Here is a 22,363-nt window from a genome sequence, read left to right as displayed (position 1 = left end):
TAGGATGCCAAAGAAATCAACCTATTAATCAACCGACTTCGTCGGATCGCGTTGGGTAATTGCAACCCGGTAACAATGTGACAGCTCCCATACTAATCAAACGTACCTAAAACTGCTGGTTCATGGTTCACGACAGATGTTTGAAAGCGGCGTAAATATCGAAGAAAGGGTTTATTATCATTTGTTTTGGCTAAAAATCCCTTGTGCATATAAGATCTGAATTGGGTCCTAAAATTTGTGATAAAAAGATGATTTTTTTAGAAGGAACGATAAAGCTTCCCATTATGACTACCAGAGTATAGTTTTTTCTTTTTTAAAAAGATGCAGAGCACTAAAAAATTAAAAAACAAAAATATTGTAATTTATTCCCCCTTGACATTAGAGATCGTCCTTGACATAACGAAAATAACACGTTTCTGGCAACAATGATAACTTTTTCTCACTGGCAACTCTGGTTTGACATTAGAGCAGCTGATCGTTTTGACAGTTACAGCTTCGCAGTTGTCTCTTGTGCTTGTCTGCGTTTTGCTGGTCGTGAGGAAGTGGAACATCAAATTTGTACTAGTTATCGGATAAAAGTTTTAATTCGGGCAATGTATTCCAATCCATCGATTCACGGTGCTAGACTTTGTCCAAATCTAGTTTGCGCTAAGAATGACTAAACGATGTCAAACTGATGGCCAACAGTATAATCTCGGTACAATCGACCCCGCAGAACAGTATGAAAAAAACGCCAACCGAAACTGGCACCGTATTATCAATCAGATTGGTATGTTCTGCTACTCCGATGTGAATCAGCAGTAGGGCGACCCAAGTAACAATGGTAGCTGAATTGCAAGAGCAATGGCTGTTTACGGGTTGGTTTAAGGCGATCAAAGCTGCATAAAGTAAGCACTCAAATGGTGTTTAAATAAGCGATGTTTAAGCTACTTGAAGTTTTTCAAACCAGTTCTCTCCCAAAAGCGACAAAAAAACTTAATAGTGGATTTTTCTGCTAAACAATCTGCTTCTAAACAGCTATAAACATCAAACCGTTTTACGGCTGCTTAAAGGTGTTAAAATGTACAGTGGAAGCTTTCATTTGGCTCACAGCTTTCAAACTACTTTAAGTCTGCTTAAGGGTGTTAAAGTGGCTTTACAAACTTCTACCAAGTTTTCTTTCGGCTCACAGCACACATACTGTCAGATCATAGAATTTCGCAATTCGGCTGACAGCAAAAGTTTGTCAGTTATCGACATTATCGACTGCTTCACGCTAGACGGGCTAGGCTTCAGGTGTAAAGATATTCTCACTGTCTCTTCTGCAGATGCAAATGGAGCGAATCATACGGTGAGTGCTTATGGATCAAAAGATGGCGGGTTCAATTCCCGGAAAAAAGACATGCATTTTTTAATTAGCTAGCTTTACTTATACGAATTAAAGTTATCCGAAATGAAAAATATCGCGTTCGACAATGTGTTAACGGCAAAATAAAATAGACGCGTTCCATTTTTTAAATTTAAAAATAGATTTTCTTTTGGCTGCATAAAGGTTGATGAGACGTTGATTAAGCGGCTGGAAGAGCATATTGCAAAACTATTTCTCGTTCTAAAAATAGAATTGACAGCATTGCGCAACTTGGCTATTTAAAAGCGCGCAAAAAACCTCTATTAAGCTTCATCGCAGCTTCGAAAGCAGCTTTTGACAAGTTTGAAGCTTGATAAAATCACCAGATTTAGATGTTTAAGAGCTGAAAAAAGGTTTTTATTTCTAAACCTAAACCATAGTTCAGCCACAGGTTGAATAAAACCGGCTATAAAAGCGTTTGATCAGCCTGAAATTGTTACTTGGGGAACGGCAGACCAAAAATTTCTGTGCGTTTCTAACCAAACACGGTCGCATCTCGATGGCGGGTGTTGCATCCGAAAACTGAAGCCATCCACGCTGTGACCAAGTGCAGTCACTACGCTTATTGCTGATTTTGACAAAGGCCTTAATTAAACTGAGATGACCGGAACCGGAAAATGAGCTGTAAACTCAGAAAATGTTTTAGGTCGCGATTGCCAAGCCATTTCCTGACTTTGCAACTTTCGACTTTTTGACACACTATCACATGAGCGTGAAGGTAAACAAAAAGTTTTCCGTGACATTTCAAGACATACTATGGTTTCTTTTTATAATTCGTGTTGTCTAGACACCGCTTGACACAACCATGCACAACTATAGTTTGTCTATATAAGGTTGCCCAAATGTTTATTTTTTGTTAAAAATTTCACAAAATTAAAAAAAAAAGGTTTTTAACGGCAATAGCCAAAAAATATAAAATTAAATATTAAAATATGTGTTCCTAACCCTAACCTCATCGTTTCAAGCTAAAAACGACATAGGGCTTTAGGACCCAATTGGTTTATTATTTCAATAGAGCATTTTACGAACTGACAACATTATGTCAAGTACCAAAACGTTTCCGTGGTAATGACAATAGCAGCATAGGTGGTTCTTCTGTCATAATAACATGCTCTATTTGGTTCTGTCATGTAACAGAGTGCTTTTTGTACAACTGCAATGATCTCTATTGCTTGGATTTACTCTTGAATTTTGCTTAACTTGTTCTGTTAACGACAAAATCGATCCAGCAATCATGAAAGAGCATTTCATTTTTAATTGCGCAGCGGTTAACGAACCGCCCAATTAACGAAACTTTGCTGTATTTAAATACTTTAGAGCAGACAACTCGTACACAAGAGTGACAATCTTGTAATAAATACCGCTTTTTATCTTGTAAACAAATCAATCAAACAACCCACCAAGAATTTAAACAGTTTTACCGAAAACATAAAACAATGCTGAAATATTGCTCTTTGCATTGAAAGTTGGATTTTGAACACACTTGTCCAGTCACACATTTTGTAGGTGAGAAAAGTTGCCAAAATTTCGTGGTAAAAAACCATGAATCTTGGTTGATTTCTATTTAAATTCTAATGCTTACGTAGAGTTGTTACCGACGCAAAGAATAATATAAAAATAGTTTCTAAATACATAATTCCACGCATAATTCATAACTAATAATAAATATGCAGCATATATGAAATAAATGAAAAATTAAATACTATTTGCTTTTCCTACAACTGGTACTGGCGCCACTGCTAAATCCAATGTCAGCTCAGATGGGAGAGTTTAATAATGGGAAATGTCGGTCAAAATCTATAACGATTATTGATAAAGTTTTGTTATCGTTAATAATTAATAACGATAATATGGCAATATAAGCAAAAATACGTAAGAAATAGAACAAAAATGTTAAAATAATAACAAATCAAGAAGAAGATTTCACTTTAAACCCTCCAATTTTCGATATTCTTCCATGACGATAAAGTTTGATGGTATTATCGATATAAGAATACTAGCGATATTATCAGTAGCACACTTTTCATCACAGTTTTGAAGGTTGCACTTAATAACTGTGCAGTCCAATTGAGTGTGAAGAGCGCAATAATCAATACGCACTTTTCAAATCGTTGTCCAGACAGCTTTTTGCGTCCACATTTAACGTAACAAAAATAAACATTTCCTTTGGAAATCGAAGGTGCGTCAATGTTGACCGGCACGTAAAAACGATCGTCGCGACATTTTTGACACTGGCGGGTGTTATGGGAGACTGTTAATAACTGTCACTTTGTTACGGGGTAGGGGAAAACAAACCACCAACACAACCGCAAATTAGCAAGCTCATTTTTGACATTTCCCTAATACATTCCACGTTTTCTTTTCGCATATTCCTTTAGTTTTGCCGTGGACGCGCGGAAAGAAAACGTGCGATGTATTAGGGAAATGTCAAAAATGCCTTTCAAATACCGTGGACCCCCGTTCGTTTGACCGCTTTTAATCTGAACACTTTTTAATTTGCACCCCGTTGGTTTGCACAACGTGCAAATTAAAAATGGTTCAAATGTCATTCTCAACATGACATCATTTGCTTATGCAGACAATGCGCATAAACGCGATTTGTTTGTCCTGATCTAGCGTGTTTAATCTGTTTCACATTGCGTTTTCCCAACGATTATGATAAAAATCCGATCGGAGAATGAAATATTCGCTGCTTCCAACTTCCGACTGAATCAAACCACCAAAACAATGACAAAGAGTAGGGCGACCAGATCACACAAGTTCCAGGATATGTAGAGTTGCCAGTTGCTCAAATTAAAAACTAACCCCGTTAGTTTGCATGAGGAATCGTTCAAACGAACGGGGGTCCACTGTATTACGAACACGACCGCCATTATGGCTTGTAAAAAAGCTGGATAGGCCCAGACACAATGCATACGGATTTTACTACGATACGTATATTTGTCGACCAACATTTGAAAGGGGCGGATAAGCCAACTGTCAAACAGAACGAGTGAGTTATTTTTTGCTGGAGCAGTATAGGAAAATGAACTCTCACTTGTTCTGTTTGACAGTTGGCTTATCCGCCCCTTTCAAATGTTGGTCGACAAATATTACGAACACGTCCGCAATTATGGTTTGTCAAAAGCTGTATTAAGCTTCATCGCAGCTTCGAAAGCAACTATTAACAAGCCCAGAGCTTGATAAAATCCCCAGATTTAGATGTTTAAGAGCTGCAAAAATGTGTTTATCTTGGTTTTTATTTCTATACCTAAACAACCCTAAACCATAGTTCAGCCCTGGCCATACACATGAGCTGACAGCTCGAAACAGAATGAAAGAAGAACAAACAAAACAAAGACAACACATCAAAAGCAAAGCAATCGGGGATTTTATTAGTATTTAAAATTGGTACGTATCGTTTTCGTTTTGTTAAAGCTTTCTGTAATTCGTAAATTAATTTATTGCAGATCAAGTTCAGAATGGATATTCATTTAATAGTTAGTATTAGATACTTCAAGTTAGCTACGATTGGTTACATCGTTCGTTTTCATTGTGAATTATAATTACTGGTAAGTGCTGTAAGTGTAACTCGTCGACAAGTTCGCTCAATTAATTGCTTCCAGTTCAGAAATTGGATAAAAAATTAACAAAATATGAATTCTCTGGAAGGAAGTGGTAACTTAAATTTTCCGGTAAAAGTAGAAGACGGTAACATTTTCCAAAGTGAAGATGCTGATTCGGCCTTTACGGTCACAAAAATTCAAAAGTACGAACAAATTATTGACGATGACAATGAGTATGAAATTTCTACCGGTGCGGAAGAAAAGGAAGAAGACAACCCGCAGAAAGTCCCGTACGGGAACGAGGTTGGCTTCGCATTTATCGATCCGGAAGTTCAAATCGACGAGTACGACGGCATGATTGACGAACCTAACGAACAGATTATCCGGTACACGAGCAACGACACGCAGTGTCGCATCTGTGCTATGATTTTTTCGAACCAAAAATCTCTGCACGCTCACATCCGCAATCAACACCTAGCGGAACGGTGTGACTTTTGCCAGAGCGTGGCTTTAACGAAAAAACAGGAGAAAATACACAAAAATTCTTGTCTGCTTCGCTTTACATGTGAAATTTGCGGTACAATGTTTAAACATCTGAAAGCGCATAACTTGCGCGTTCACACCGCCATAGAAAGACAGTACGCCTGTACGGTATGCCCGAAAAGGTTCCTTCGCGATGATCAGCTGATGATGCACATGAGCACGCATACCGGGCGAAAACCATTTCAGTGTGACACCTGTGGTAAACGATTTACCACCAAACACAGTTTAAGTACTCATCAGCTGCTCCACGCCAGTATTCCGCCATTTGAGTGCGACGTCTGTGGAAAGCGCACGAGGTATCGCCATCAGATGAAGCTTCACGCGAAAACGCACATCAGCTCAAATTACCATTGCGATATGTGCGAAAAAAGCTTTGATGTGAAACGATTCTTCGAAGCACATAAACGGTGCCACAGAAAAAGGCACGGATCATTCCGGTGCAAGCGGTGTGGAAAACTGTACCTGTCTGCAACGTGGCTGGCGAAACATCAACGTTCCAGCGAACCCTGTCGCCCGAACTTGATTGATCTCGGTGGCAGCATTAAGACTGAACGCGAACCATGCTCCAACTCGGATGAACCATCGGAAGAGCCTGAAGAACCATTGGACGTGGGGGAAGTAACGCGCGCTACAGCAATTGGTACAAAGAACGACCGCAATTGCATCAGTTAAACATGAAATTTTAATTCAAAAGTAACTAAATTATTCACTGGTTTTGTACAGTTCGAATAATTCTTCGTAAATACATCAGAACTTCCTAAAAAGCTCTTCGAAATTTTCAGAAAAAATCTTTCCTACTTGTAAGATTTCTTCGAGTTCCTATTTCAAAAACAAAGTAACACGTTAAAATATAATGACGGAACAAATACTTGCTACAAAGGTAGTGTTCGCATCGAATTCGCTCAGAACAAAATGTTATTTAACATCAGAAATGAAAATACTAATATGTTAAAAATGAACCGGAAAAAATAAAACAACATAACAAAAAACACTATTATATTGCATACCTATTCCAGATATGATGGAGATGGATATGGATATAGTGAAAGAAGCAACTCAATTTTTAGCAAATGAATGATAAAAAATTCATCCCAAGTCAGGTTTGCGCCAGATTTAATCAATCGAAATCACACGATCATTTTCCCCCTTTGGCGCGTAGTGCCAGCTGCGGCAAGTCACACTTCGGGCTCGATGCCGGCACAGCAGCCTTGAATCCTTAAACCGCCGTCCGCAATGGCCACATTCGGCCGTCGGTTGGCCTAATGGGTGTGCCGTTCTTATATGCTGTTTAAGCTGTGAACGTTCATAAAACGCCTGGGCACAAAGCCTACAACTGCGTTGCCATGGAGGTTTTTCAGTGCATTTTTTCGGCTGTGGTTTGTGTCGTATTTTCATTTTTTTCCCCGCCAGCAGCTCCGTCAAGCGCTTTTGCATGTACTCTTTGTACTCTTCGTCATCTTCGGTGTCGTACTCATCGTCATCGTCTGTTTCGTACACTTCGTCATCTTCTGTTTCGTGCCCATCGTACGCCCATATTCCGTCCGCATTCTGTGGACCTCTTCTGCGGACTGTGACTGTGAAATAAGAGGCAGGCGACGCACTCCCGGTACCGGGTCCGGGTTTGCGATAACATTTAAAAGATTCGCACTGAGCGTAGCCATCTTTCTTCAACTCAACCGGTAACCCAGTGGCATCGTCTTCTGCTTGGGCAGCTTCCGAGTCGTTACAGCCCATCCTATCCATGGTTGAGCTTCGCCACGCAGCGTTCACGCAAATTATCGGGACCTGAACCTGAAACCACCAACAGCAAAGGTCTACTAATTCTATTACAATACTATTTGAGCTAAACAAATGGAGGTAATCACATACACAGTAAATTCCTATGGAAAGCTTGTTTCAGATTTATTTTGCATTCCACGTCCTTGAGGAATGTGAGTTTCACATCTAATAGTTTTTATCGTTTTTGAATACAATAGGTATAATAGTCTTTCTTTGATTTCATCCATTTTTATCAACTGCAGCGCGCGCGGCTGGAGAGAGAGAGCTGTTTGGTTTTGTTTTAATTTTTTGTTTAAATAAACAAAAAACCCAAAAAAACAAGGTAAATATTAGGCGAATGGGACCCGTCTGTTTCTGAATCGATATTGTCACGGCAAATCTTTGAATCGATATTCACTCCGACATTCAGTTATCATATAGAGTGACTATATACAGAGTGGCGACAATGTCAAAATTGGAATGAAAATTATCTGTCAGTGTCATTCCAATGGAGCAGATGACCTATCCAACGCGTATGCAGGAGAGAGAAAGAAAAACCTTGAAAAAACCGCATTGCATACATTTGGGATGACTTGTCGCCACTCTGTATACAGCCTGAATTCGTTAATTGGGCCACGACTGCACTCTAGCTGATTCGCTAATTGGGCCGACTGACAGTTGTTAGAAATTTCTAAACTCGAAAATTCCATACAATTTTGACATTCAAGTTGTCACATAGCCCAATTAGCGAACACCCAATTAACGAACCGCCCAATTAACGAACCACCAATTAACGAAACTTTGCTGTATAGTCACTCTAACTGAAACAATTAGAATCATGGGTAATTGTTACCACACGCAGAAAAATGATGATAGTTTGAAACAACAATCCAGCTTTCCACGAGCGATAATGGCGGATATTGAGCACAAGTGGGCACAATCTTTTGACATTCATTGGAGAAGCGTCGAGTTCGCCCTGACGGAGTTACTATGGATACGTTCATGATTGTTTGCTGTTCAAGTGCAAAAATGTAAAAATTGTTTAATTTTGCAGATCAACCATACTTTCTGTTGAATTTATACAGAATTCTTTTGCATTTACAATTTATTTTTCTGCGTGCATATTAGAGGGTAAAATTAAAAAGACACCCAAGGACACACCAGTGAATTTTTGCAGAAAAGATTTCTGTTTAGCTTAAGCAGTGTTCTGGTCAGAATTACTATGCGTTGCTTTCGGCGTTACCCCGATACAGAACAAAAATAACAGAATCGTAGTCAAAATTACTAGACATGACCATGAATTTGAATAGCTTTTTCATGGTACTTACAAAAAGGATGCCCAGTAAACCATTTGGTTTGTATATCTCGATTGCAACTGAGATACAGCAAAGTTTCGTTAATTGGTGGTTCGTTAATTGGGTGGTTCGTTAATTGAGTGTTCGCTAATTGGGCTATGTGACAACTTGAATGTCAAAATTGTATGGAATTTTCGAGTTTAGAAATTTCTAACAACTGTCAGTCGGCCCAATTAGCGAATCAGCTAGAGTGCAGTCGTGGCCCAATTAACGAATTCAGGCTGTATACGAAATCATATCTGAACGAAAAAGTTATATTTCACGCCATAAAAGAACATATATGTACCAAAGTGGAGGCGATATATGTGCGAAAGCTTTGACAATTATTTGTAATTCTATTTTGCGTAGTTTTTGTAACACGCAACTAAATACTCCTGAATATATGATTAAGATATAATCAAATACTGTAATCTTCTATACTGCTATAATTCACAGTCATGAATTGTATATGAATGCACGCACGACTGCAAAACAACTTATTGTTCACTTCGATTTGACATACTCTAATCATTATGCAATTCCAATGTGAAATTGACATGAAAACGATTTAATGTGACCTTCTATGACGGTTTTGTGTTATCTGGGTTGAAAGCTATGAGCCTAATGAAAGCATCCACCCTACACTTTAACACCTTTAAGCAGCCGTAATACGGTTTGATGTTTATGGCTGTTGAGAAGCAGATTGTTTAGCAGAAAAATCCGCTATTAAGCTTGTTTATCAGCTTTTGGGAGAGAAATGGTTTGAAAAACTTAAAGTAACTTAAACATCGCTTATTTAAACACCATTTAAGTGCTTACTTTATGCAGCTTTGATCGCCTTAAACCAACCCGTAAACAGCAATTGCTCTCGCAATTCAGCTACCGTTGTTACTTGGGAACCACTTTTTTCCTTGCTTTTTACCTTTTACCCCGTATCCGTAGTTTCGAGGCATGTCACGGGAATCTTCATTGATGAAGACCAGTTGATGCAGTTCCCACTTAAATGCTTCTAGTTCGTCAGCATACCTACTGTGTTACCTGACTCACCACTCACTGCGCATAGAGTGACTATATACAGAGTGGCGACAATGTCAAAATTGGAATGATAATTATCTGTCAGTGTCATTCCAATCGAGCAGACAACCTATCCAACGCGTATGCAGGAAAAAGAAAGAAAAACTTAGGATTAACCGCATACATTTGGGATGACTTGAGGCCACTCTGTATATAGTCACTCTAACTGCGCATAGCGTTGTATTCGCGGTATCGTGTTGGTTCGAAAGGTTTCGAAAAATATCGCCCTTGTATCGAAAATATCGTCGATTTTGATCACTAAAAATAACGTACTTAGGCTGTGAACCATTTCGCGAAATTTTTAACTTTTTGGTTAAAACTTGACAGTTCGATGGTTATTTCTCCTTGAGTGGTTAAAATCAGTTCAGAATGTGAACCATTTCATATTTGACGGATTGATAGTTTTTTTTGCTCAATGAGAGCATATAAGGTGAGGATGAAAATATTGTTTTTTCTGTCCGAGTTAAAATCGGAGGAATTTTTGATGTTCATTTGCTTTTATTCGATAGATAAAATTCATCTCATTTCAACCCGAGTTGTTTGAACAAATTTATAATGCAATAAGCATCCATACTTACTTACTTTACTTTAGTGGCAACTGTCCGTTACCGATCCTGCGCCGAACGAATTATAGTCCTCCAGTACCGTCGGTCCTGGGCTGCCGTTCTCCAATCCCCACGAACACCAGCTGAACGTGCATCGTCTTCGACAGCACACACCCACCGGGTGCGGGGTCTGCCTCGGAGTCTACGGCCTCTTCCTGGTTCTCTGCTGAAAATAGTTTTGGCTACTCTTTCATCGGGCATTGTGGCCACGTGTCCAGCCCACCGCAGCCTGCCACATTGCACTACCGTCACTATATCAGCATATTTGTATACTTGGTACAGCTCGTGATTCATGCGTCTGCGCCACACTCCATTTTCCATTTTGCCACCAAGTATAGATCGCAGAATTTCACGCTCAAAAACCCCAAGCACTCGCCGATCAGCTTCCTTTAGCGTCCATGATTCGTGTCCGTAAAGGGCCACCGGGAGGATTAGTGTTCTGTAGAGCGCCAGTTTTGTGCGAATTTGCAAACTACGGGACTTCAGCTGGCTACGTAATCCGGGCTTTCTACGGGCTTTCGCGGCTGCAACTCGTCGTTTCACTTCGCGGCTTACATCGTTGTCACATGTCACGAGTGTACCAAGGTATATAAATTCCTCCACTACTTCATATCGTTCCCCATCTAACTCCACCTCGGCACCAACACCACTTGAGCTCCCACGTTCCCTACCAGCAACCATGTACTTCGTTTTGGCGGTATTAATGGTAAGTCCCAATCTCGCAGCTTCCCTTTTAAAGGGCCTAAAGGCCTCTTCTACTGCTCTACGGTTGATTCCGATGATATCGACGTCATCCGCAAAACCAAAAAGCATGTGAGATTTCGTGATGATAGTTCCATTCCTTTCCACGTTTGCTCTTCGTAATGCACCTTCCAAGGCAATGTTGAATAGCAGGTTAGAGAGTGCGTCCCCTTGCTTCAGTCCATCCAACGTCACGAAAGCAGCTGAGGTCTCACCCGCTATTCTAACGCATGATTTGGATCCATCCAGCGTCGCACGAATCAGCGTAACTAGTTTCGTCGGAAAACCATGTTCTAGCATTATCTGCCACAGCTAATTTCGTTTAACTGAATCGTACGCCGCTTTAAAGTCCACAAACAGATGGTGTGTCTGCAAGTTGTACTCCCGGAACTTGTCTAGCAACTGGCGCAGGGTAAACATCTGATCCGTCGTGGAGCGACCCTCACGAAAACCAGCTTGGTACTCGCCGACGAAGGACTCCGCTAACGGTCTCAGTCTGCAGAACAGGATACGGGAAAGCACCTTGTGGGCAGAAATGAGCAATGTAATTCCTCGATAGTTTTTACACTCCAGTCGATGTCCCTTTTTGAAAATTGGGCAAATGAGGCCATCCAACCACTCCTCCGGCATTTGTTCTTCCTCCCAGATCCTGACAATGATCCGGTGGATTGCTTCGTACAGCCGCTCGCTCCCCGCTTTTAGAAGTTCAGCCGGGATACCGTCCTTCCCAGCAGCCTTACCGTTTTTCAGCTCACTGATTGCCTTCTTAACCTCCTCCTGTGTTGGTGGCTCCACAGCTTGACCATCGCTTACAATTTCTATCCGGTCCCTGCTGATCTCCTCATTTACCTCTCCATTCAATAGTGTCTGGAAGTGCTCCTTCCACCTGGCTGCTACCGCCGTTTTGTCGGTAAGCAGGTTGCCAGCACTATCATTGCACATCACAGGCATGGCAAAATTCCTGCTTCTCACCGTTTTATAGAAACTCCGTGTGTCGTTGCTGGCGTATCGCTCCTCTGCGCCGGCAAGCACGTGCTCCTCGTACTCGCGTTTCTTTAGACGATGGATTCTTTTTTCCGCAGCTCTAGTCTCTCTGTATCTCTCTCTGTTTTGACGCGTTGCCGCAGTGAGCATGCGACTCCTGGCCTGGTTCTTTTCGTCTGTCTCTCTCTGGCATTCGGCATCAAACCAGCTGTTACGCTGTCTTCCACGCGTCGTGCCTACCACCTCTCTCGCTGTTGTTTGGATGGCACCATGGATGTTCCTCCACAGCCCATTTATATCTTCTTCTTCTTCTTCTACCTGCTGTTCTGCGATTCGCTGGTGAAGCTTCCTGGCGTACTCCACTGCAACGCCGTCTGCCGTTAACCGCTGGATGTTGAAACGCAGCGTCCTTTCAGTGCGAGCTTTCGCCGTGTTCGACAGCCTTGCGCGAATCTTACTCACTACGAGATAGTGGTCAGAGTCGATATTTGGTCCACGAAAAGACCGTACATCGATAACATCCGAAAAGTGTCGACCGTCAATCAAGACATGATCGATCTGAGAGCTAGAGTCTCCATTTGGATGCCTCCAGGTTTGTTTCCGAATTTTCAAACGTGGAAAGTAGGTGCTACAGATCGCCATCCCTCTGGCCGCGGCAAAATTTATGAGCCTCAGACCGTTATCATTGGTCGACAGATGCAGGCTATGTCTTCCAATAACTGGACGGAAGAATTTCTCCCTCCCGATCTGCGCGTTTGCATCTCCGATGATGATTTTCACGTCGTGTTTTGGGCACTCTCCATAGGTCCTCTCAAGCTTGTCGTAAAACTCGTCTTTAGCATCATCGGATTTATCATTTGTCGGTGCGTATAAGTTGATTAGGCTATAGTTGAAGAATTTGCCCTTAATCCTCAACACGCATATACGGTCATCTACGGGCCTCCACCGGATAACTCGTTGCTTTTGTTTTCCCAACACTACGAAACCGACTCCATGTTCAGCTTTCTTACCGCCACTGTAGTAGATGTGGTACTTAAAAGAAGTGCCTGCAATAGGGTCTACTGCACGGAACTCCCTTTCTCCGGAATTTGGCCACCGAACTTCCTGAATAGCAGCGATCTCCACTCCGAGTTGATGCAGCTCTCGAGCAAGCAAGCCAGCCCGTGCCGGTTCATGGAGAGTTCGGACATTCCAGGTACCAAGTTTCCAATCGTTATCCCTTAATCGTTTCCTTGTCCCTTGCCGTGTCCTATACCGATTGTTCCGTCCTGAATTTCTTTGTTCGTTGTTCGTGGTAATTGAGTTTTCGGTATACTACCTCACCGGGGTCGCGATACCTACATCCCGCTGATGGGTCTGCCATCTTAGGTATAGCTTGCGGGATACAGCATTTCATATTCAGCCGCCCGTTACGAGACAGACGCTGTGTGAGCCGCCCCTCACCTGGAGAACAGGCGCTCTAGTTCGCACCTCCTAGCTTAGCTGCTTCAGTAAGTACGTGAAGCATTTCCGGGTAAGGCCATCGACCGTCATCATTTGACTTAGATCTGCGTGGAGGCGCCAGGTGGGAGCTTGAGAGAGCCAGAGCTATGTTTGACGCTCTTTCCAGGTAACTCTCTCCATTTCATACCCATCCATACCAATGTAAAAAAAATCTAACGAAAAATCAGTGAAACTTGTCGAAGCTCTCTTCCTCACCTGTGCATATCTCATTGGCTCTCAGAACTTGGTTAAAACCACCCCATCGGCAGGCAACCATGTTTTCGCTGCCAACATCTCGTGTGTGCGAAAACGATATAGCATGTCAGCACTGCGTTTCACTCAACTGCCAGCAGTCTGATTTGGGCCCGCTGTCAAATTTTGAGCCCACGACATGTTGTCGCTGACGTTTACTGCAGCTCGTTATAGAGATGTCGATGCGGTGGTTAAAACTAACCATGCTCCCGAGCAGGGTTATTTTCGGAAAACCATCGAACTGTCAAATTTTAACCAAAAAGTTAAAAATTTCGCGAAATGGTTCACAGCCTTAAACGTTATACAGCAAAGTTTCGTTAATTGGTGGTTCGTTAATTGGGCGGTTCGTTAATTGGGTGTTCGCTAATTGGGCTATGTGACAACTTGAATGTCAAAATTGCATGGAATTTTCGAGTTTAGAAATTTCTAACAACTGTCAGTCGGCCCAATTAGCGAATCAGCTAGAGTGCAGTCGTGGCCCAATTAACGAATTCAGGCTGTATTGCAAGTGCTAGTAGTACGCAATAATTGTATTGTGAAACTGAATTGTTATTTATGCAACTTTTTACAAGTTAAATGCAATAACAAAAGCACAACTTATAAAGAATGGGTTGTTATCGATATTAGCTGCATATGCGTTATAAACGAATAAAACGCATGGTGACGTTTTATTTTAATAACACGCATATTCGCAGTGAGTCAGGTAAAACAGTAGTTGATCACTAATTACACAAAAATAGATCCAATCCGATCGAATGATACTTAGGGTAACCAACCTATTTTGGACCCCATCAGCAGCTGTACATAATTTGGACACTTCCATTAGATTTTGCTGTAAGTGTCCAAATTATGTACAGCTGCTGATGGGGTCCAAAATACGTTGGTTACCCTATATATTGTCAATTGCAAGGAATGGTTACGTTTTATTTCAATAATACGCATATTCGCAGTGAGTCAGGTAAAACAGTAGGTTTTAAAGAGGTTGTTTATCGTGGAGTGTTAACATAAAACAAACTAAATCGATATTGTCAATTGCAAGGAAAATTGTACCATCCAAAGTGCGATATCGCTCATAAAAGTGCTATTTTGCATTAAATCGTTTCGGTATCTTCGGCGCACTTTTTCGTTATCTTCCAAGTAATAAGTGCGCCGAAGATACCGAAACGATTTAATGCAAAATAGCACTTTTATGAGCGATATCGCACTTTGAATGGTACAATTTTCCTTGCAATTGACAATATCGATTTAGTTTGTTTTATGTTAACACTCCACGATAAACAACCTCTTTAAAACCTACTGTTTTACCTGACTCACTGCGAATATGCGTATTATTGAAATAAAACGTAACCATACGCTTTATTCGTTTATAACGCATATGCAGTTAATATCGATAACAAACGATTTTTTGTAAGTTGTGCTTTTGTTATTGCATTTAATTTGTAAAAAGTTGCATAAATAACAATTCAGTTTCACAATATAATTATTGCGTACTACTGGCACATGAAATATTGTGCTTTGCAAGAAATCTTTTCATTCTCGGAAAGTTCATAGCAAGCTGTCAAAATAATTCTGTATTGAGCGAAGCTGACGAATTTTCGTTAATTGAATATCGATATTTTTCACATATCGATACGTATACTCAGCTGAAAGCATAATCAGCAAAATTGTTCGCATCACGTGACGAATCTGCATTTTACATTTGTTTTATAACACTCCGTATAACGTGTTAACATTTACAAAGCTGTTATATGCATGCCGAAATTAACTATTTCAAAAAAAACTATATCGAGATTTCGTCCACGAATATCGATACCAGTTATATCGATACATTATCGCCCAATGCTGACCTCGCCAAATATTGAAGGATGTGCTTTTGTCCAGAGCTGCCATACAAATAGATTAATTTCTATTGTTTAGATACTTGCAACCCCATTCCGTACTTCTTAAATTTTGTTACTATTTACACATATTTTTATACTTATGATATTCAATGAATTTATATAATACATATTTTTGAATGTAAAAGGCTAAAAGACGTTTTTTTTATGTAGTTTTAGTTGCTAAAGCATCAGTAACAATTGCGCATATAAACCAAAATATATTTGGCCACCTTGCCTTGTTCTCGTTGCGGTGATTGACGATGCGGGTTACCGCCGCAACAGGATGAAAATTTATGTAAATAACCGCAATATAACGTTTAAGTACCTTATTTTTAGTGATCAAAATTAACGATATTTTCGATACAAGGGCGATATTTTTCGAAACCTTTCGAACCAACACGATCCCGCGAATAGAGCGCATTTCGCAGTGGGTCAGGTAACACAGTAGTAACGTGAAAAACTTGATTGTTTCAGGGTTTGCTATGGTTTCCAGCAACACTTTTGCGCTTCCCTTGTGAATTTTTGTTTCTACAGTTGCACGCATGAAATCAGCCAATCAGGAAGCTGGCTCTTTTTTGACAGCAAATTGGCTCCTTTGCGATACAACGTGTCATGTCCTGTCCTAGGTTCACAGGTTTAAGGCCAGGGAAGAGAGAATTTTTTTATGGGGAGATTCATTAAACTGAGTGTCGGAGTAAATATCGATTCAAAATTCGCCCAATACCGTACCTCTTTAACAAAAAATCCAAAAAATAAACACGACAAAACAAAACAGCTCGCAGGCCGCAGCAACAAAATTATTAAAGAAAGGTTTATATCTTAGTAAAAGCAATACTAAATTAAACAATAAAAGTTCACATTTTGGTAGAACGTGGAATACAAAGCTAAACCTTCTGTTCAGGTATTTACTGTGTAATTTAATAGTTAACGCAAGTAATGATAAAATTAGTGCTTTGCTGTACGTGTTTTCAGGCCGTGAAAGCTGGCGTGGGCAAAACAAAACTCAACCACCGGCAGGATGGACCGGAAGGACTCTTGGGACTCGTCCGATTCGGATGCTTGGGAAGAGACTGAAGCCGCCGGGTTGGTTGGTCGTGTTCCGATTGAGCTGGATGAATATGAAGACGACTTTCGTCCTGCTGCTGCTGCTGGAGATGGATCCGGAGATCCGCCTCTTAGCCCAGGGGGTCCAAGACGAAGATACGAACGAAAACGCGGCCCCAGGCGGCACAGGTGCGACCTCTGCCCGTACGTAACGAGACTTGCCGGCGACATGAGAGTGCACCGGCAACGACACAAGAATCCACCGGCAAGATGGCATCGTTGCGAAATTTGCGGTATAAGCTTCTATGCAGATTGGCATCTGAAAGATCATAAGAAAACAAAACACGCCGACATACCGTCGTTCATCTGTGGACAATGCGATAAAGGGTTTAGAGACGTACATCAATTAATGGAACATCGGAGAAATAGTAATACTTGCCGTATCTAATGCAAGGAACGATCGAAATTTTTTTTCAATAGAGAAGGTAAATGCACTCAATTAACAATTTAATTAAAATCTATCTTTAAATTTAGAATCAGTTTTTCTCATTATATCCGTCATATTCCGAGTCTTTCATGTAATAGCTTTTGTTTTGTTTGGTTTGTTAAAAGCAGACATTTCGATTCAAACTATAGGACGGAAGTCGAGTACTTATTTATTATCTACTTTAAGCGGGACTGCCCTTCTCCGTTGGTGCAGTTTGCTGTATGTAAATGGAAATATACTGAGTCTTGCCCAGCAAGGTCAGCTGGCTGGACTTGTTAGAAAAGCCAGCTGGATGAAGCTTGAAATTCTAGATGTTTTACATTTTGAATTCTATCGCCAATCTTTCGTTGGATTGAAAAAAACATTTAGCGGTTTTGTTAATTAGCTGACCGTCCAGGATGTCGTCGGCGTACAAATGCGACTGACGATTTAGTAGACGACCGAAGAGTCGGTGGCTAGCCAAACGCTACTGAGAAAGCAAATTGGGCGACTGCGACTGAAGGAAGGAGACCCAATGCGACCGCACATTTTGGCCTTTGATTATTTGGCGAGGCAGTTGAAAACGGCTGGTGCAGAGCTGACTAATGCAGATCTCGTGGCGCAGTCGTTCCTGACGTTGCCAGATTCTTATGACACGGTAGTTACGGCGCTCGAATATAAGAAGGAGGAGGATCTTACATTCTTACATCTTATATTGGATGGCTGGATGGATGGATTATAGTGAAACAACGACTCCTGGCCGAAGAGCAGAAACGTGCTGATCGTGTGCAAGATTCAACTGAAGAGACTCCGGCGGCATTTGCAGGTAATCAGCAGAACCAGCGTAGTGGCAAATTCAAGGGAAAATGCCACAAGTGTGGCAAAGTGGGTCACATGCAAAAGGACTGCTTGATTCCTGCGAACGTCTGAGTACCCCGGTAGTGATCAACGTTGCAAAGGATGGCCAAAATCTAGTGGCAAAAGAAGATGTGATCAACGGATATAGCAACCACGGTGTGTTTCTGAATACACGGAAAGTACTGTACGTGCCGAATCTTCGTGATAATCTATTATCAGTCAAGACGCAGGCGGCATTTGGTGTAGAGGTAATATTCAAACATAACAAGGCGTTTAAGGAAAAATGGTGATGTTATTGTAACGGCACCAATGAAAGGAAATCTCAACGAGTTCAAGGTCAAGGTGCAAATGTTTGACAGGTAGACCGGAACGAACTATGGCATCGTCGGCTGTGGCATCTAAGCCAAAATGGAATGGCTAGGAACGTGCAAAAGAACTACTATTAGGCTACCGGTGTGGATTTCAAGCCTGGACCAATTCGGTTCTGTGACGCCTGTGCCCAGGGCAAAAAGTGTCGGAATCCTTTCGACGGAACACGGGAAAGAACGAAGCTACCCCTCGAGCGTGTTCATTCAGATGTATGTGGTCCAACTGATCCTCCAGCGTGGAACGGATTAAGATACTTCGTTTCGTTTATTGACGATAAAACGCACTTCGCTATGATTTACCTCATGAAGTCAGGGAGTCGGAAGTTTACCAAAAGTTTTTGGAGTACGAAGCGTTAGTAACTGCCCAGTTCGGGACGCGTATTTCAAAGCTAACAGTGGACCAAGACAGGGAGTATTGTTCGACAGTACAGGAAAAGTTGTACAAGGCTAATGGTATTCAAGTTGAAACTACTGTAACCTAACTGCCGTGAATCGCATATCAGTCCCATATGTATTTTTTGTAATTTTGAGTTTAATCGCTAAATAGTATTAGTTATCATTGTTCTTTAGGTTGTAAGAAAAAAATAGCTAGTTTCATTTCAAAAAATATAAAAAAAATATCAGGTCAGTTTGTCCCATCTTAAAAGTAATCGCATATCAGTCCCACAGCGGTGGCCGCAGGAAGAAGATATAATATATCCCATACTTTAAAGCTCAAATGAGTGATAACACAATTTTATCAACTCTTACGTACTTTACTCATATTTACTCTTATTATAGATAAAATGTTAGCAAACATCACAGATCGTTCATCAAATATGCATTCACTGGTTTTGTTCTGGTAATTCAATCCAAAATTGTTTTTTTAGTTTCGTCTTATAGCATAATGAGCAAGACGCTGTTTTTCGCCTTATCCAACTTCCTAATTTCTTTTCTAGTACGCTTTCTGGTTGGTTTTGACGATGTCTGGACATGTTTGTTTTTAAAAAAGCTGCCATCCGAATCATAATCCAATCCCAAAGATTCGTCGACATTTTCTTCTGCTACAACACTTGCACCAGTTTTCTCAATTTCACCGGCTGAAACTGATGAATTGTCAAAACATGACCAAAAATTTTCAATTATTGTTTCGCGACATGAAAACCGTTCAAAATCATTCGAGTCAAAACCAACACAATCTTCATCGGAACTATCATCGTAAGCATAACACGCTCTAAGAAAACTTAACGAGGATATTTTTCAGGAGTTATTAAAACTTTTAAATAAACAACACTTTAAGCGAAACAATCAACTTTGACAGTTACACCGTGAACCGGTTTCTAGGTCATAGTGGGACTGATATGCAATTATTCTGCAGTCTGTCAAGCAAAATAAAGGCATATCAGTCCCATTGTTGTTTTTTTATACAAAAATATTATAATTTTATTGTATAGTACTACAAAAGTATTAAAAACATTGTAATACATATTCTTGAGTCAAGTTAATAACGATATGTCATGCGATATTTTTCTTATCTTGATAAACATGATCATAGCTTTCATCACTGTTTTCGCCGATTGATGAATTTCCATATGGGACTGATATGCGATTCACGGCAGTATACGCGTCAACAGAACGGCGTGGCAGAGCGATTCAGCTGAACGTTGGTGGAAAAAGTAAGAACCATGCTGATCAATTCGTCAATGCCAATGCCGTCAATGTATTTGATCAACCGCAGTCCATCGACAGCCGTGGCCGAAACGGCAACACCGGCTGAATGGGAACAAAGCCAGATCTATCGAAACTTCGTACTGTCGGATGCAAGGCGTATGCATTGGTTCGGGCTCAACTTCGTAAGAAGCTGGACGCCAAAAGTCAAGAAGCGATCATGGTTTGCTATGCTCCGAACGGATATCGTCTCTGGAACAGAAGAAGCAGCAAGGAATCGTTTCAATGAAATTTGTTTTCCATACGCATGTGAATCTAGAAAAGAGGAAACACCGTTGTAAGTGTTACCATCGTACGAGCAAGAGAGGGGAAGTGGAACCAGTGCAAGAACCTGTACTAGAAAACTATGCTGACGAAGAAGACTCAGACCAAGAAAATTTCGAGGATCCAGAGGAAGCTGATCCAGCTGAGCAGCACCCCGATACGGTCCCTTCACAAACAGGAAGGCGCGACACCAGCGGTGAGTCGTCGAGGCATAGTGAACGGGAGCGCAAGTTTCCGGGTAAGTTGCTCGATTATATTACCGGTCATCAAGCAAATTCTGCCGCGTTAGCTTCTATCACAGATGTTCCTTAAACCTACCAAGACGTCCTGAATCGGGAGGATCGAGACGAGTGGTTGAAAGCTGTTGAAGGTGAGCTGCATTCGGCGGAAAGCAACCAGGTTTGGAAGCTAGTGCCTTGTCCCGCGGGCATTGAAAACCAAATGGGGAGTCAAAGAACGACAAAGAACAAGAACGAGCGGTGCGCTACAAAGCTCGGCTTGTCGCAAAAGGGTTTCTGCAGAAACGTGGGCTGGATTATAAAGAAACCCACGCTCCAGTGGCCAGGCTTGCAACAGTTAGAATAATGTTGGCGGTAGGTGTCCACGAAGGTTTCTTCCACCAGATGGATGTGAAAATAACCTTTCTTCGCGGTGATTTGAAGGAAAAGATTTACATCTGTGTAGCAGAAGGTGTTAGCTCATCGCCGGGAATGGCATGCATGCTGCAAAAGTCGCTTTACGGGCTAAAGCAATCGTCACGATGTTGGAACCAGAAGTTCACCGGCGAGATTGAAAAGCTGGGTTTCATCAGGTCAAAGCGAGACTACTGCCTGTATGTCAGGTACCGTGAAGGTGACGAATTATGTGTCATCCTTTATGTTGATGATCTTTCGATTTCTGGAAGAAAGTTGGACTCCAACAAATTGAAGAAAGCTTTCTTCAGCGTTCGCAATGACCGATTGCGGAGAGCTAAGGCATTTTCTCGGAATACGAATCGATTATAACCGTAGTGAAGGCTTACTAAAAATGTCGCAAGAAAGCAGCATCATGAAAGTTCTGAATCGTTTCGGCATGAGCAAGTGCAATCCGACTAAAACTTTAATGGAAAACGGTATCCAATTGCCTCTTGGAGGGCCTAGTTCTGATGAACCGTTTCGGGAATTACTCGGCAGCCTTATGTGTATAATGCTCTGTGTTAGGCCCGATATCTGCTACCCAGTAGGGTACCTCGGTCGATTCCAGCAGGATTTTTCAACTGTACACGTGAACTGGAATGCACTGAAACGTGTGGTACGATACTTAAGTGGTTCAAAAGAACTAAATCTCATGTATCGTAAGTGACACAGAAGCACTCATCGGATATGCTGATGCGGATTGGGTTTCCGACTTGCAGGATCGAAAGTCAAAGCAAACAACTGTTTCGTTGCCATCAAATGAAGCCGAATATGTTGCTTTAAGTGCAGCAGTCCAATGGTACTCTGGGAATCTAGTTCATTGGAACCCGTGATCAGCTGGCAGATTTGTTCACAAAGCCTCTGGAAGCCACCCGGTTCAAACCGCTGACGTCAAACTTAGGATTGTTGGATTGAGCGGAGGTGTTGAACATTGTAACTCTCGGATCCATCGTAGCAAGCGTGAAGCGTCGCTGTTATGTGATACCATAGCAACCAGTTAATAATGTAGAGAACACAAATTAAGAATTTTCGCCTAAGTTCAGTCCATATCAAACTATTGTAGAAGCAACTTCGTTTTCTTAATAAACCAATTCTACATTTATAATCCAGGTTTTCACTCTGCAACTTATAAGAACATTGTTTGCTATAACACACGTCGATCGGGACGTTTCTGATCGGATTCGAATGCAGAATCGAGGCGATAGATTATGTTACTTCTGAAGATCTATGTACTAGCTGATGGACTCAGGAAGCCTTTATGAACAGTCAAGCTGAACCAAACCGTTGTACGAACGATAAGAAATTGGCGGGAAAGTCGCCCACTTTTACAAGTTTTACTTTCAGGACATCAAATCGGTTTAGGTTCAACCGAATCAAACGAATCCCGACCTGTCGGA

The 22,363-nt window shown here is 41.3% G+C and overlaps 1 protein-coding gene across 2 annotated transcripts; it reads left to right on the top strand.

Annotated features, from left to right (window-relative positions):
- Nucleotides 1-4,825: 4,825 nt before the first annotated feature.
- LOC128742508 (zinc finger protein 665-like) lies at nucleotides 4,826-6,622 on the top strand. 2 transcript variants are annotated; one of them, XM_053838895.1, is made up of 2 exons: nucleotides 4,826-4,938; nucleotides 4,993-6,622. In XM_053838895.1, the coding sequence occupies exon 2, from the start codon at nucleotides 5,023-5,025 to the stop codon at nucleotides 6,145-6,147; it is 1,125 nt and encodes a 374-aa protein (XP_053694870.1). In that variant the 5' UTR covers nucleotides 4,826-4,938; nucleotides 4,993-5,022; the 3' UTR covers nucleotides 6,148-6,622. The 2 variants fall into 2 exon arrangements, with proteins under 2 accessions (XP_053694870.1, XP_053694880.1); XM_053838905.1 differs by having other exon boundaries at nucleotides 4,888-4,938; nucleotides 4,998-6,622.
- Nucleotides 6,623-22,363: the final 15,741 nt, after the last annotated feature.

This window comes from Sabethes cyaneus, chromosome 1 (assembly GCF_943734655.1).
Source record: "Sabethes cyaneus chromosome 1, idSabCyanKW18_F2, whole genome shotgun sequence".
Lineage (NCBI taxonomy): Eukaryota > Metazoa > Arthropoda > Insecta > Diptera > Culicidae > Sabethes > Sabethes cyaneus.
The sequence above is the reverse complement of the archived record's forward strand: the minus strand, read 5'-3'. Positions and strand labels throughout refer to the sequence as shown.

Excerpts from the sequence above, each read along its gene's own strand:
- LOC128742508 (XM_053838895.1), top strand. The coding sequence starts at position 5,023 with ATGAATTCTCTGGAAGGAAGTGGTAACTTAAATTTTCCGGTAAAAGTA.